This window comes from Thunnus albacares, chromosome 23 (assembly GCF_914725855.1).
Source record: "Thunnus albacares chromosome 23, fThuAlb1.1, whole genome shotgun sequence".
In the NCBI taxonomy this organism is placed as follows: domain Eukaryota; kingdom Metazoa; phylum Chordata; class Actinopteri; order Scombriformes; family Scombridae; genus Thunnus; species Thunnus albacares.
Genome location: NC_058128.1, coordinates 18,229,560 through 18,246,710, shown reverse-complemented (window position 1 = coordinate 18,246,710; position 17,151 = coordinate 18,229,560). Strand labels below are relative to the sequence as shown.

General features: G+C 39.8%; 1 protein-coding gene across 7 annotated transcripts in view; it reads right to left on the bottom strand.

The window, feature by feature from the left end:
• LOC122974757 (lymphoid-restricted membrane protein) overlaps positions 1–17,151 on the bottom strand; it is a 40,611-nt gene that overhangs the window by 12,617 nt on the left and 10,843 nt on the right. For all 7 annotated transcript variants that reach the window (XM_044342668.1, XM_044342669.1, XM_044342666.1 and 4 more), the window contains exons 7-23: positions 16,971–17,129; positions 16,747–16,864; positions 16,018–16,068; positions 15,816–15,893; positions 15,548–15,604; positions 15,034–15,093; positions 14,291–14,355; positions 13,928–14,021; positions 13,270–13,416; positions 12,693–12,794; positions 11,793–11,944; positions 10,162–10,273; positions 8,973–9,243; positions 7,147–7,199; positions 4,182–4,281; positions 3,426–3,579; positions 2,131–2,218 (exon numbers count right to left, since the gene is read on the bottom strand). In XM_044342668.1, coding sequence (XP_044198603.1) covers positions 2,131–2,218; positions 3,426–3,579; positions 4,182–4,281; positions 7,147–7,199; positions 8,973–9,243; positions 10,162–10,273; positions 11,793–11,944; positions 12,693–12,794; positions 13,270–13,416; positions 13,928–14,021; positions 14,291–14,355; positions 15,034–15,093; positions 15,548–15,604; positions 15,816–15,893; positions 16,018–16,068; positions 16,747–16,864; positions 16,971–17,129 — 1,861 coding nt within the window. The remainder of the gene's footprint in view (positions 1–2,130; positions 2,219–3,425; positions 3,580–4,181; positions 4,282–7,146; positions 7,200–8,972; positions 9,244–10,161; positions 10,274–11,792; positions 11,945–12,692; positions 12,795–13,269; positions 13,417–13,927; positions 14,022–14,290; positions 14,356–15,033; positions 15,094–15,547; positions 15,605–15,815; positions 15,894–16,017; positions 16,069–16,746; positions 16,865–16,970; positions 17,130–17,151) is intronic.

Below are 17,151 nucleotides of genomic sequence, written 5' to 3'. Positions count from 1 at the left end.
CACCACCACTCCTGAGTCTGCAAAATCTTCGAATGGGGGTTTTGATTTGCCTTTCTGACCAGCATACGAGCAGATTTCTCCAAGAGTTTTCTTGATCTTCCAGATCTCATCTTGACCTCCATAGTTCCCCTAAACTGCCTTCTCTTAATTACATTTCACACTATAACTGCAAGCAGACAGCACTTTGCTATCTTCTTGTAGCCTTTTTCTGCATTGTGGACATCAATAATTTTCATTTTCAGAGTCTCAAACAGCTGCTTAGAGTTGGTTGCTGAGTGTTTGCACAAGGTTTGAAGAGTCAGAGTACTTGTAAAGCTTTGAAATCAGCACCAGCTTACATTTCCTAGTGACAATTGTCGACATGCCTTAGGTCTAATGAACTGATTAAGATCTGAGACCTTGTAAAAAGAATCTGAGACTTCAGAACTCTCGGGGTGCCCAAACATTTGCACATGTCACAATGTTGTTCTTTTTTTAAATTTTTGTTCAATTTATGACATAAAAAGTAACTATGCATTAATGTTTGCAGAAAATATTGTGTTTTTTCCCCATATCCTAAAGAGGCTGTGTTTATATCTTTTCAAATAAAAAAAATCATAAAAATGTGTTATTTGTCAAGGGGTGCACAAACTTTTGCATACAACAATTGTCTACCCCAAACATAAATATGGCTGAAACAACATCTACCATTTACAAGTAAAACTACAAGTCAGGGCCTATTTGAATATATCCAAATTATTTTGATCATAATGAACTCAACTCCTTGTTATTGTTAACAGATTAAAACCAGGAGTTGCTTCTGGATCATCAAAAACACTTTAATTTGACTGAAAACCCTCCTTGACCAGGCTTCTGAGTGTAAAGGAGCATTTTATTGAAGAGAGCACGAGAGCCAGTCTTTCTTTACTCACCTCAGACTCTCAGCAGGTGTCCCAGCATGCCACAAGCAAGTATGAGACTAAATAAAACAAGCTGATCGATCCTTCAGCAGGATGCAAAGCCAGCTGCACTGAAACAGCATCGCAACTTAGGCGAGGTAGTGAAAACCTATCATCAGCCTCAGTTCTGACATGAAAACACTGCAAGCCTATTTGAAGCAGATGCTGAGCATAATTACAATGAAGCAACCTTATAGTATACTGTATATGTATAGACCACATATAGAAAATAATAATACACCATAGACCAAATCAAAGTATCTCATTGTAAACACTAATTGGTCCAGACAGACCAGAAAATACAGTAAAGATCCAGTATGTCCAGGCTTTTGCTAATGAGCTTTGTAACATCACTGTCCTCTTTCTGATAAATTCACTAATTGACAACAATTTTGATAATTAATCGTGTCAGTCATTTATTAAACAAAAAGGCAAAATGTTTGCTGGTTTCAGCTTCTCAAATGCAAAGTTTTCTCAGTTTGATATTTCTAAACTGAGTATGTTTGGATTTTGGAGTGCTAATCAAAGTACGTGACTTATTTGAAAATTTGCGAATATGAAATTTGCTTACTGGGGAATTGTGATTTTTTCTGATGTTTAATTAACAAAACATCTGATCAATTAATTAAAACAAACTGATCAAAATATTCCTTATTTACCCTCCCATTACGTTTCCCCATTTCAACCTTGATTGAAGATCTGCTCTGAATTAACATATTCCTTTTTCATTGTCATGTCCAACTGTTAGGAAATCTGAGGCATTTCCATTTTAAGTAAGCTTAGCAGTAACGAAAGCACCAACCCCTTAGTAGCAATATGAAATATATTGTACTTTGCCTCCTTTGGCAACAGAGCTCAAGGAAGCTGATATCTCCCTAATTCACTGGCTTGAGCAGTCAAGAGAATAAAGCCTTCTCATTCTCTGATCCTTCCCATACTTTACATCTCGGCCCTCTCCTCTGTACGCAGGAAAAGCAATCTCTGAAGGAAAGCCGGGCCCTGCCCTGCCCATTGATACCCCCTGACCCCTTCCTTCAAAATACACCTGTCTCTCAGTAAAGACACATAAAGTAGCAATGAAAGACAAAGAGGATGAAAAAGAGGAAGGGGAAGCAGTGGTGTACTGGTGCTGAAAACAATAGAGGAAGCTGTATTCCCTTATGCATTAAAACACTTCCCGTCTGCTACTGACCTTAGTGCGGTGCATATCTGCTGTGCTTGAGTCAGTCTCTCCGTCTTTCTCTTCTTCTCTCCTCTGGTCCTCAGTGGTCGGCTGGATGCTGACCACAGGTGAAAGGTGTAGGTCATGTGTCAAGCACTATCCATTTTCTCATTCTTGATTTATACATTAGGTACACTTTCCATCCATCTAACAAGACACAACTGTTACCGTATGAAACAGAGAGAGATGAGGAACAGCCTGAGTCTGTTTGTAGGTGGACTGTGGCTATGCAAAGCATGGCTGCAAAGATACTAATTAGCCTGCACACTCCTCCCACAGTGAGGAAAAACACCCATTTGACTAGCAAATGCGGCCAAAGTCATAGGGAAATGACAAAACTCAGTAAAATGGTGACATCAGCTGTGACTATAGTGGCAGTGATAAGACCTATCGACTTCAAATTTAGCAGGGATAGTTTATACTGCTAGGAAAATTAGTCAGGACACTGGGTGAGGTTGTGGGTTAAGGTCAGTTTCCTGACTATGGAAGCTTCTGTTTTGTGCTCTCTAGGGAGGACCTGCCAATTCAAACACCAACTTCAAAGGTGTGTCTGTGGACAAAATTACTTCCTGTCCTGGAGAGAATTAACTTATCAAGAGTACAGAAATAATAAAGGTTGCTTTGCAGCTTGGGATGGTGAATGCTCATTTTCTTATGTACATCATCCGTGTCAGGACTTTTTAAATGTGGTGGACTACATATATATTTTTGTTTTTACTCTATGCGATTACAATCTTCGTTTTGGAAAATCCTGTTTTGTCTGTCATATGGTCATTAGTGATCCCTCTCCAATCAGATATAATAATAATATAATAATGAGATAATACTTTTGTTTTATAGGCCTATTGCCTATCTTTTTACATTGCATGGAAGTAACTTTTTTAAATAGGAACAACAAAAGGAGAACAAAAAATTCAGAACAACAAAAAAAGTCCTGCTATATGTTAAAACCATGACTGACAGTCTTTACTGTGATTAACTTACAACATGTATGATTTAAGCCACAATTGTGAGCATTTGAGAATTGATGACTTTGGCGCTCCCTAGTGGCGGTATTAAAAAAAGTCACACTGCAGCAGACAGCGATGTGCTTTTTTTTTTTTAACACCCAAAAAATAGAATAACAGCAGATATGAAATATATTAGCAAAAAACTATATCTATGACCTTCCATGACATGAGCATTCTACAAGGAAACGCAGGAACAGTCTAATACCCTGATTATGTGCCCGGTCTTTCAAATACAATATTAATTTCTTCATTCACCTCTCACTCTGGGTAACAGTCTCATCTGGTCCAGGTGATGTGCTGTCAGGAGGAATCATCTCAGATGCTGTGGGAGAAGTGTTACCTGATGTGACTGTCAGATTTTGGGCTGGACCATCGGAGTGAGACAGTGCAACCTCATGTGTCTCTGCATCTGATTAGACAAGAGCAAAATGTTTAATCTTTAAATACTATTTTTTACTGTCAAATATCAGTGTACATTCCAGGGTTACAAGTTATTGTATTATCAGCTGCTGTAATATACATTAATGACTTCCTCCATTTCCCAGGGTACATTTTTACAAACCCAGAGAAATTAGCCAAATGTCACTTTGCATATGAGCTTAAATGTTGTTTTAAACATAATTCTAATATCTGAACATCTAAACAAAAGACATTAGTTATCCAGTTAATGAAGTCTGTGTGTTTTAATGTAATATATGATATTACAAGGAGTAATGCAGAGCTTACAACAAAGAAGTACAACATTTTACTAAGCAGTCATGCAATTCTGGATTACCAAAAGACAATAAAATCAGTGTTCATACAGTGGTTTTTTACCAGAGTTTGACGTTCATCTTGCAAAATTCAGTAAAATCTTCTCTAAACAAACAGCAAACATACCAAGTGAGTCAGGAAATGAGTCACTCTTTGGTTAAGTTGTAAAACACAGTAGAGCGAGAACAAAGTGAAACAAAGATAGAGTGAGCCACATAGAGAGTGAACTAAAGAGAGAGAGGGAGGTAGAGGTCTTACTGTAGTTCTCTGAGTGGGACGGATCAGGGAGAGCATCCGCCTCTGGGTGTCTAATGCTGACAGCTTGTGAGTGGGCGCTCAATGGCACTGCTGCCTCTTCCTGAAACACATACACACAGCCACAAAATGATAAATATTCAAAAAAAACAAAAGGGGTGAAAAGATCAAATAAGCAACACACATTAACCATGTACCAAACAGCAGGCACACAATCAGTCAATAGAAACAAATCTCAGATGAGAAGACGATACATAAGCAGCCAACAAAATCTAACAGCTGACAGATAGCACAAAGCATCTGCCCCTCAGTGATGGATTACTGCAAAGACCTCCAATTACTGTCATCTTCATAGGAATTCAAAAGCAAACACCACTTTCATACTGACTGCATCAATGATGGAGTGTTTCAATTAGTTTCATAAACCTAACAGTCATGAAATTAATTAAACACTGAGGACTGCAGTTAGTGGAAACATCCAAGACCAGAATGTGTAACAAGACATTGAGATTACAGCTACGTAATGTGTATTTTGTGTGGAGAAAATATATTTGTCTTCATATGCCACTGCATAATTTCTCCTTTTGCCACTAACAGCCAGTCCTTTAACCTCAGTGTGACCAACGTTTTATCACTGTCATTCTATATAAGGAAGTAGACAGCTTCAGCACAAGCTGCCAGACTGCTGCCTCTGTAAGCAGAGGCAGTGAATAATGATGTGTGAAGAGCTATTTGGTAGGCAAATGGCAATGAGAGAAAAAGAAAGAGATAGAAAGAGTGTTCAAACAAGGGAGGGAGAGACAGTAACGTGTATAAGAAGTGAGACAGTAAAAAAATTTCTATTCAGTCAGTCATTTTTAAAAGAACAAACCAGCAGTTTTGCATATTTTTGACAATATACATAATTTCCTGGCCTTCCAGGCAGTCACTGCTTCCTGTTCATTTCAGAGTAGCAGAAAGATCTACTTGCAGAGACTTCAGGCTTGAGTAATGTAATCTATCACAATGATAAGGACCATTTTTAAAATCCCTCTAGTTGATGGTACGTTTAAGCACATTCTCATATCCGATTTTCATCTTGGCTGCTGAAAAGATTAGATTTTATGCTATGTTGTTGGATCATAGTAATTGTAAAAACTTCCTACTTCCCTCCCACCACTGCACAGGAATGTGTAAAGCTGTATGAGCTGTATGCCAAATGTAATATCAAAAAACAAACAAGCAAGGAAGGTAAGCTGATCATCAAATCTCTTTTCTTGTATTGTCATGCTTCCTGCAGTTACACACCTGGCTGCCCAGTACAACTACAGTACAATCATCTACTGTTGGGTTCTGAGTGGCTGGGGATTCAGTGTCCTGCTCAAGAACACCACTGCAGTAGTTGTTGTTAGTGGAGAGCAATAAAACCTACATTTCTCCAGTAAGAAATGTACTCTTCACAGTACAGACCAAAATAAAAATAGCCAAAATGAATCCTTCAGCAACAAACTGGCAACGCCTTTTGACACTGGTATTATCAAGTGTAACACTGTTAACACTGTCTTAACAGTGTTATTAAGAACAACCACTACATTGTTTTGATCTTATCAAAAGTTTATTTTTCCCCAAAGACCATGGCATTGTTTCATCCAATTTTTACAGAGCCCCTGAAGTCCTTAAAGGTGATACTTCTTTTATCTTGTGCGAACAAGTTGCTATCATGTGCCAACAAGTTATTATCTTGTGCGAACAAGATAATTTACTATAAATTCATGTGTGGGAAACATTTAACCCTTTATTAATGATTCATAATCATTTAGAACTGCAGGACTGCTGACTAATCAGTGAATGTGACTATCATTTACTATTTACAGTCCCAAGAACTTCTTACTTAATCTTCTTTTCAGTGATGCTAGAAGACAAAAAGGCAAAATAGGAAGTTGAATGTTTCAGTAGGAAAAAATTCTGCAGCTTTGTGTATGTCACTGAGCAAACGACCAAGTAGACCATCAGGATGTTTAGAGTCGAACCAAAACCTTAACGATCATGAATCATTAATAAAGGATTAAATGTGTCACACTTTACGATAAGTCATCAGGTCTGCAGTTATACTTAATAAGTCATTAATAAAAATAATTACAGTCTGCAGCTATAAATGTTAATAAACTGTTAATTAATGGATTTTCATATGGACGCCCTGCAGCCACCCTTTCTTTCTTCCTTTATGTGCAAGAGCAGCAATAATTTCTTTGTATGACATTCTGAGGTGAACATAAAACTTGGCTGTGTAAATGTGAAGTTGTCAAGCTGTATGTTAGAGACACACATGAATTTATAGTAAATTATCTTGTGTGCACAAGATCCGCAACTTGTTCGCACAAGATAAAAAATTACCTTTCGGGACTTCAGGGGCTCTGTAAATTTTCAATGGACAGCAACATTTTGAGATTTTGGGTATTTTTTTCAAACAAGCAGATAAAATTTTTTAAAAAAAAGTTAGCACATGGCTTTCATCATAAGGTCAAAAATTGTATTATCATCTCATAATCACATGCGAGCCATCACAAATTAATTTAGGAATGTGGTTTTCAGTGATTGAAAGATGCAGTTTGAAAGCTACGTTCATTTAGGCAAAATATTTTTTAAAAATTCAAAGAAAGAACTAGTCATATTGAGCCTGGTACCAAGTTATACAGTTGATGATGAGATTAACTAAATTCTACATCCAGAGAATCTTATTCTCTGGAATTTATTACTGTGAATGACACAGAATATTATATTTATTAGTACGCAAGCCAAATATTTCAATAATGTAACTTTTATTCAAGCTTGTGCCATATTAAGAAAATATTAAAATATGAAGAAAACAGAGCAAAAGGATAATACACAAAGGTTACATCCAGTCACAAACTGAAATAAAGTGAGCACCTTGTAGATGACTCTACATGCACCTTATCCCATAAGAGGATCATTTCAGAATTCAATTTACCTGCAAAGGTTGACAGTTCACCTCTGGCTCTGACTCAGTGCAGGCTGTAGAGTCTGTGTGACAGGCAGAGAGGAATAAGAAGAAAAAAGTAATATAAATTCAGGAAGCAATAAAAGGAGGAAAGATGAGGCTGAGTTTGAGGGCAAAACAAAGAAGTTGTTTTTATAAAAACCCGAATCCTTGTCCAATTCAACCAGGGGTTAAGAGCCGTCAAAGAAAGCAACCCCACCTTTTACCATAAAAGCTCAGACTGTCTATTATGCAAGGCATTGAACTGAGGGAGAGGCAGAGGGGTTAAAATACCATGCATGGCTAAGGTGGCATTAATGACCATTCACACTCGTTTTCTGTCTCTCTGCCTGCCAGCCGCTCATGCAGGCAGAGGAATGGGGGATTACTGAGCTCACTTCATGGCCTCAGACCAGTCTTACCTGGCCATAGAAGGACCTTGTGGAAGAGAGGATTTCACACACTGTGTAGACACACTCTCTTTCACACACACAACCTTTAGAAGCCCAGGGCCACAACAACCATAGAAGGCAGGGGTCTACTTCCAAGGGCCTCAGAGTGTGTGTATCCATACAGTGAGTGAGTGAGAGAGAGAGAGAGAGTGTGTGTGTGTGTGTGTGTGTGTGTGTGTGTGTACTGAGGCTTCAAGGGTGGCTGAGTGTCCTTTGACTCCCATGGATTACAGCGGAATAATCCAATCTCTCTCTCAGACACAAATCAACACTTGAAGACAAGAACAGAGTCAGTAAGTCCTTGTTCACCTACAGAGTTTATCCTGTGAGACACTTTGTAAGACACCTGCAGACTGATGCACCATCAGGAGGTGTGTGAACTTTAAGTCTTTAACTAGTTGGTCTGACAGACAGCTGTGCCTTTAAGCTTCACAGCTGGCACTTGAGAGTGAGAGGGACTCCAGCAACTAAAATATTGCTGCTGGCAGTACATTTCCTCTCTCTACTGATGGTCGCCTGAGTTAATATTAGGTATAGGAAAGCAAAAGGCAATCATGTTCAGTTTAAGCATAAACACATGTATACCTAATCTTGACCTAAAGGTGCACAGATGCATTCATAGTTTGCCTTTTGGATCTACTAAAACACAGCAACATAGGCTCAAGTAGATAACAAATACAGCATAATTAAAGAATGGACTTACATTATTCCATTTGTTAGCTGTGTTTATATCCTTTCTTCATTCATACTATGGTTTAAATTTTGTCACGATAATAAGACAAGATGTATTAGCTCACATTCTTGTTGCATGACTTACATCTATTAATCCTACAGACTTGGATCCAGAGCCAGGAACAGAGTGAACAGGCTAAAATAATATTAAACTATGTTTAGCCGTATTTGGCTGGCTTCAGGAGGTTCCAGTTAGCCCTGGGCTAATTCTGGTGTATACTGGATTTTAAAGGCTCAAGGAAGACTCCTAAAAGTTCTCAACTTTTCCTGAGATGACGCTGAACATTTAATCTGTTGAAAGCCAATTCAAAATAGCTAATAGCTATTGCAAAATAGAACAGCTACATGGAAGTATACCAGCATGAATAAATCTCAATCTATTCTATCAAACTTTTTCATTATATGCAATACCTAAATATCTAGAAATAGAAATTATTTTTTATACTTTAAGATTTTTACCAAGTAACACTACCAGTCCAAAGTTTGGACACACTTTCAAATTCACTTGAATGAGAAAGTGTGTCCAAACTTTTGACTGGTACTGAATATACATGGAGCAAATGTAATAATGATTGCTTGGCAGTTGAAGTGTTGAGATGTTGTAGTAAAATCCATCTTGATGTCCCCACTCACCTTGACCCCCTCCTACTGCACCTCGTCCAGGCTGTGCCTCCCCAGACAGGGTGGACAGAGGAGTGGATGTGTCCCTCACTGCCGCTGTATCCACCACCATCCACTTCTCCTCTCCGTCCTCCTCTTCTCCTCGGTCCTTCACTTTATCTGCCGTCTCCTCAGGTCTGCCCTCTGTTCGCCCGTCCTGTGCTTGGCAATTCCTTTCTGCTAGCTCATTCTTCAGGAAGTCTTGGAGGGCAAACTCCTCATCCCAGTCCAAGTCATCTCCAGTCTAAAAGAAAAAAAAGGGGGAAAAATAGAGAAAGACAAGACCCGACAAAATGAATGCAAAAGTGAGATGGGCAAAAACCTAAAGCTTCACTCTAACAAATCCCACTGTGGCAATATCCCAGTGGAGGACTGGAGGTGATGTGGTTAAGGGTTGGAAAACTGGGTAGAAAGCTTGAGCAATGACACCAGCAATGACCACTTATTAAAAAATCTGTTACCAAAATATAAAAAACAAAAAAGAAAATGGAACTCGTAGGTTTCTATTCTTAAAGTAATCTTTCAGAAACACTGAATGTTAACTAAGGCCTTTAAGATGTTATCAGTTTTGTTGATTTACAAATCCAAGAGCTGATCTAGAGCTAAGTGAAAAAATGATTTGTAAACAACAACTATGTAAATCTATCCACCTCGGCACCAAGCTCATTATGTTTTGCAGTAAAAACAATGGTGCTGTAATGGAAATGTTTGAGAGCATGTCAGTGCATTTTGTGTGAGGAGCAGTGCGTAGGTGTGTAGTCGCATCTGATTCTGTGTGTGTGTGTGTGTGTGTGTGTGTGTGTGTGTGTGTGTGTGTGTGTGTGTGTGTGTGTGTGTGTGTGGGTGCACATGTCCACTTCAGCCGCCAACTCGCACTCAGCTCTTCTCTACCAGATACTCCATCTGTCTGAATACAGTATGAGCTCTGTCACTGTTCTCAAAGCACACCAACCAGTATTCTATTGTGTAAAATTAATGTTAATATATACAACCACATACATGGAATTTATTAAAATTGAATATACTCCAAACCCAATTTTGAGTGTCATGCCAGTGGATATTTAGACAGTAAGGGTGAATAGTAAAATCAAGTTGAAGCACCAATGGTCATAGACTTAAACCACATGATCTAGCCAACTCTCTCTCCCTTCATCTATCTCACCTCTTCCTCTGGTGCAGGTGTCTGGCATGAGGCCTCTCTGCTGTCCTGAGGAGTCTTTAGCTGCTCCAGCTCCTCACATAGCTGCCGCTTCTGGTTCTCCTGCTCCTGCACCCTGTGTGCAACAACACAAAATCTTGTTATTAAAAAGGATTATTATTTTTTCAAGAGAAAATTGGGAAAAAAAAACATGCAGTTTAACAAAGCATTGTTAACTAGCCAGTGAGATAGAGATAGATACATGGAGAGAGCTCCTGGAAGACTTTACAGTGGACATACTGTACCCAATCCGCAGGCCCATGCAGTGTCCCATTCTGTTGCCCAGGGTGACCAGCGCCAGTTCTCCAACTGGCCCAGTAATGTTTTCTTCACTTCACAGTGTTATAGATCCAGTCCCAGTCGGACCCTCTAATCTCAGACTACAAACAGACCCTCAAATGTGTCCTACAACAACCTCCCAATCCAACCACTGTCTTATAGTTCAGTCTTGCTCTGAACAACTTGAATTAGCCTACACTAGAGCAGGAGGTAGAGTTACACCTACAACGAGCCCTTTTGTTTCTCTTCTCTCCAAACAATATTAAAGTTCCTGAGTTCCACCCTGGCAACTGAGCACCAGTAAATCCCAGCTGGACAGCCTGATAGCCTGATCAGTTCTCCCTCTCTGGTCTGATACTGTACCACACTAACTCTGTGATATAGCTGAGGGGATGGCCATCTCCATACACACACAGACAGACAGACAGACACACACACACACACACACAGGCTCATCCACCGAGGCAAACCCATCAAGACACACTGAAGTCCACAATTGGCCCAGACCCAAACCTAGTGAGGCGGGCCTTTGAGGTCACTGAGGTCAGAATGACTGACAGGTCTTTCCCCCATTCAGCACAACTGACTGGCCAACTGAAACAGAGCATCAGTGAGCAGGAATGCCCATTTCAGAGACACATGCAGGGGTATGAGGGGTCTCACACTGATTAGTGTATGTGGTTTTGTTTATGTAGATGCTAAAATTTTAGAAATATAGACTTCTCTGAGAAACAGTGCTCCTCCAGTGGAATAAATACCTTTACTGGTTGCATAAAATCCTCTTTAGCTCTGCCTAGTAACATCCTTTGTTATTTCACTCTGGACCATGTAGCATTTAAGATCCTGGTAGCTCTGCAGACACCCTAACAAGCTTAAAGAGACAGCTATAGTCTTTTATGGACTTTGAATGTCAGCTAGGCTAACCAGCTAACCCTGATAGCTCATTATGCCTAGACTGATTTTTTTTAAGTTAGCAATTACGCAGCTAGACTTAATCAGCTTCCAGCTCTCTTAATGTCTTCTTCAGTGGCGTCAGTATTACCTTACTTAGCCAGAAAATGAATCCTTTAGCTCCGCCTGCTGGAGTCTGACTCAACCAATGAGATCACTGCTGCTCAAGAACAACTCCACCTTAAAAAAACGCTTCCCTGCCAAGTTGTCTTAAATTAGCCAGTACAAGATTTGCTGCAATTCACTTCTTACTCAGCTCTCAAACAGAACTTCACCTCAGCATTCAGCAGCTAACACATTACAAACTGTTTAATGTTGACATACACAGCAACAGATGCACAGGCAGATAACAAAGACCTGCTCACCTGACTGAAAGGTGCAGGATATCGGTTCGGGACCTCCTCAAATTACTGGCCATTTTGATCAGCTCCTTCTCTAGTGAGTCCGTGTACTGGGCTAGCTGGTCCAGGCTGAGGGCCCAGTCTGCCCGCCTCGCATCCAGCTCGGCCTGCACCGTCTGTGGGAAGACAAGGCCGAGGGTTCAGCCTCTCGCTCTGCTGAAAGGCTGCAGACCGCTGCGCAACCTGAATATGTGGGCGTCTTTAACACCTCCAAAAAGGTTTTGACACCTAGCTGTTACAAAATTTTTCCATGTCAGTCAGTTGAAACACTGAAGAACCAACAGAGGACAGACTTGAACTGGTACAGCTCTACTCCACTAATGATCTCTGTCTCATTTATATGTTTACTGCTGTATGGCAGTACGTGGCTAATGAATGCAGAGTGGCAACAATGCTGGAGGAGGGGGAAAGAGAGAAAGAGAGAGACAAGAGAGATAGAGAAAGTCAGTGTGAGGGAGGAGGGGAGTGGGTTGTGTTCACGGTACAACACACTGACTAAACAGCACTGCTTGGATGGGGCCTGCTAGAGAGTTATATAAGTGAGAGATCTCTAGAGAGGAGAGATAGTGGGTGGGAAAGAGAGAGAAAGATAGAGATAGGCAGTGATAGACAGAGAAAAAGAGTGCAACAGGTGGACAGAGAGAAACAGAGATGACATTACATAATTTTCATGATTCATATAAAAAGAAAAAGCATAGATGAAGCCCTTTTCAGTCTTAAACCAACTTATATGCACACACAGACACTTAGACTGCAGTACACTGTGAACCTGCAACTTTTCTTAAGCTTATCTCAAGAGAAGTAGGTAGGCTGATACTGAACATAAAACTGGAATATGTGTGTGTGAGAATACATTTGTCTGACCTGAAGAGTGGTGTCTGTGTTGCCCCCTGGCTGTGCGTTGTCATCTAGCAAGCCTTTAACTGTAGACAAGACAGAGTTGGTTTCTTCTCTGAAATCCCTTCTCTGAAACACATGAGAGGCAGCAAGAAGTTTACATACAGTGCAGTGTAAAACATAAGATGATACTATTATAATGCTCTGACCTCTGATGAGAAATGTCAAGCTGACCAAATGACTGAACTTGACTGAGACTTCAAGATTACTGTCACTCTGTGCACCTCAACAGTTACTCCAACATAACAGTCTATGTTTCATTTAGAAGGGGGAGACCATCCAGTTATTATGCTGACTCATTTTAGACACAATCACTGCCTTTCAAAAAAGGCACAATAGACAATATAAGCTGAACTTTCATAAATGTTGCTCTTTCTTACAAAATATAAATGCTACAACTCATGCCATACTGGTTTTGTTTTGAACAGAGTGACATTTAGACTAGCAACTCAAATAGGAAAAATAGCTTAATTTAACATATAGAACATTATATACAAAAAGATATTTTATACAATTGCGCACACACACAATCACACTTGGTTACCAGTTTGTTGAGGAGCGTTTTGAACTCCAGAGCCATGTGTTCAGGGCTAGGTCCCTGCAGCATCAGCAGCACCTCTCTGTCCAGGGTCTCATCCAGTGGGGAGGCAAAGCTCGTGGTAGTGGACAAATGATCAACTCCATGAGGGGGCTGCAGAAGAAAGCAATAAATTTACATGAAGGAGCAAAGGAGCAAAGGTCTGCATCTAATGTTTAGACAGTACTTTGTATTTTGTGTGTGCATGTGAGAAGCAGTTTGTGGAAGAAGATTAATCACCTGGCTGTAGGCAAAACATTTCTCCAAACAGCAGCTGGAATCAGCAGCAATATAAACTAAGATTACATAACACAACTAGTGCTAGCTGTGTTTGGTGTGAGTGCTGTGTTTCTGTGTAGGGTGCATTCAAGTTTATATGTGCTATCAGGAAGAAGACCAAGAGATGTTGCATCCATAAACTCTGTGTCAGAAATAAAATACCAAAGGAGATTGAAAATAAACATATCAGGGTATAAGATGGAATTAGAAGAGAAGGAATGTGTTAATAAGGGAGGAAAAATAGAGCAGGGGGGAGACAGAAAGGGAGAGAATAAAAGTGATACATGGAGAGCATGAAAGATTAGGTGAGCCAATGAGAAAGACAGACAGCAGAGGAAGTGCTGACCTCCAGTGGTGACTGTGCCAGAGCCAGTTCTGTCTGTAGGGATCCTGCACTACTCTGGTTCAACCTGTAGGCCACTGACAGAGACAGTCCAGCTCTGTGAGAGACAGGAGGACGGGGGTGGAGAGGTTTGGTGAAAACAAGTTGCAAACATAAAGACATTCATTAAAAAAGTGCAAAAGAGTGGTAATGGACAAATCATTCCCAAAGTTAAGGACTAAAACACTAAAACTCAAGTTTTGTATAGGATAAAGTTTCATACAGTGGTGTCCGAAAAATACAGTTGGAAAATAATTTAAGTTTTCAGTCCCTCAACCCTCAATATCTCAAACCCCTCCACGGTTAGGTGATTCTTGGTTCACTTACCCAGTCAAGTCTTGGTGCATCAGCTGCATTTGGTTCTCCAGCTTACTCTTGTCCGCCCTCAGCAGCTGGAATCAACAACAGAAACGCAACAACCGTGACTCAGTCCATGCTGTAAGATATTTAGAGGTCAACTATGACATCAAAGCTGTCGGCTAAAACACCCGTGTGTGGAAGGACAGCAGGTGACTTAATTCCCACAGTCGGTCACCACCACCAAAATGCATGATGGTAAATGCACCAACACACTGGACATAGCAGAGAATTGTCTGTACAGTAAAACTACTGGCATGGAAATTTTAAGATTTTTCCTGTATTAAATTAGAGTATCACATTTATCTCGGAAAAAGACTTAACATTACAGAAGATGAAATCACCACCTGAAATTCATGGTCAATATTTCTAATTCAAATTAAGTATTATTATTTTGTATTCAAAACTTAAGACATCTGATATGCTTCTGAAATGACCAACTTCATCAGTGACCCTTTTTTACAAACTCATTTGACACAAGGATTTACAAAGGATTGGGGAGAGTCACTACCTTATTTTCTGCAAACAAAAAAAAAAAAAAAAAGAAAAAAATAGTATCCCAAATGGTTTCTAAGAAGCATATAAAAGGCTGCATTGGCATGAGAGATCAGGAACATGTGAAAGCAGTAAAAGGCAATCTATGAGAAACTAGTGGGAGCTGCTGATGTATAGAAATAATGATATGATGGAAGTTCATACAGTACAGTACTGACCTCTGTGATAGAGGAGTATTCCTCCACTGTTGCCCTCAGCTCGTCCATCTGTCTGCCCTTCTGTAAAATTAGGAAAACAACAAAAGACCATTTTGAACAGAAAAAAGAAAAAAACCTGAGGCTAAGTTCCCCTCAACCAGAAATTTAAATTTATTTATCAGCAACAAAATTGGTAACAACAAAATATGAACTCCAAGACTCAAATATTTTACAGATTTTTGCTCTAAACTCAAAGTTTAGAAAAAGGAGCCTTCCTAATCAGCACTATTACCCATCCCAACATCAGTATCTTTTACTATGTCAAGTAAACTTCAGCCCATGCAGCTTCCAACTCTTGGTACCTTATCCATTCTTGTCTAAAGAAATGAAAAAGTTAAATAAAAGGCAACAAATTCTGCTTGAAGATCAGAATCATGCTAAATGGATTCAAATATTTTTTTACAATGATCAGAGCTGCCACAAATATCTTTACAGTGGCAATAAAATGGATAATAAAACAAGATAAAGCACTGACCTCTAGTATCAAAGCTTCCTTTTCACTAACAACAGCATCAAATGAGTGAATTTGCACCTGAGGATACAGAAAGGATGGTTACACAACAAAGTACAGAAAGCACAATACAGTGGCAGCACAGTGGACTGTAGCTAAAGTATTGATTTTGTGAAGGTCATTTAAATGCAAGTGCAAACAAAAGGAGTATGAAAATTCAGAAATGGACAGATGTACAAATGCAAAGTGTGAGTAAAACATGAACAATATTTTGGACAGATAGTAAAGCCACCTGAAGGTCAGCGTTAATGTCACACAGCTCCGCTATTCTCCTCTGAAGCTCGTCCATCTCCATGGTGACCTTGAAGTTCTGGGGACCATCAGAGGGGAGTTAGGGCAGCCGGTCACATGCTTTCATGAACAAACTTGTAACAATATACTCTCTGTAAGCAATCTATGAATGGGTGAGAACTATTGAAGTTGAAGCAAGTCACCTCTTCTTGAAGAGAAGCAATCTTAGCAATGAGACTCTGGTTCTCTTTCTCCTGAAAAGAAGAAAAACAATCAATAACAACTATGGAAATGAAGCTCAGTCCTGTATTTTCTGGTCCACTATATCCTGACAGTTGACAAGCTGAAAAAAATCTTAAAGATGATGTATAATTTGAAAAAAATGAATAATTTTGCAATTTCATTTAAAAGATAAAAGATTTTACAGAGCAATCACTGACTGTGGCTCAGACACTGGAGCACCGTTCAAAGTTTGCACCATTTTTCCAAAAGTACCAAACATTTTCCAAGTTGAATGGTTTGTTACTTGGATGACCTTTACCTTTCTGTTTGCATGTTGCAGCCCTACATGCAAACAATATGGCTGAAACACAAACCGCAAGTCAAAGCGTTCACCTGTCATTAAATTTCACCTGAATTTCAAAACACGGCATTTTGTTTTAGAAGGGGGTGTGATTGTCTATTAAAATTGCTGCAATACCAGAGAAATAATAAGACATGGTTTCATGTATAGTCAAAGTGGGCTTCACAAGTCTACACGTCAATTATTTTTTTTTTTACAGGTGATGCTATGAACTGTGGTCTGCAATACATATCAGCAGCAAACATTTGCATGTATGGTAAGAGTGAAACCCTTAAACAAAACAACTTAAGCCTACAAGTTGTATATGCATTTATTTAGATTCTCTATGTGCTGATTTAGTTTCACTGACCACATGTTTGCTGTGTGCAGATGCACGAGCTCTGCCTTCCTCTGTGCAGCTCAGAGTGGCCTTCATCTCTTCCACCTCCTCTTTCAGCATCTTCTCTTTCTGGGTCAGCTGCTGGTGACTGTGAAAAAGGTCACCAGAGATGGAGCGTCAGCAGACCACCGAGCATTACCGCACAGCATTCTGCGCAGCGTGTTTGCAAATGAGTGTGTACGAGTGCATCTTACACTCTGGCCTGGCTGCGGAGCTCCTCGTTCTCCTCTGCCAGCTTTTGGTTACTGTCCTCCATGCCCTCCACCACCTGCTTCAACTTCCTCACCTCCTCCTGGAGCTTTTGGTTGCTCATTTGGAGGTCAGCAACACAGTACACCAGCTCTGACGTTTCACTGAGGAAGGAAAAACACAAGT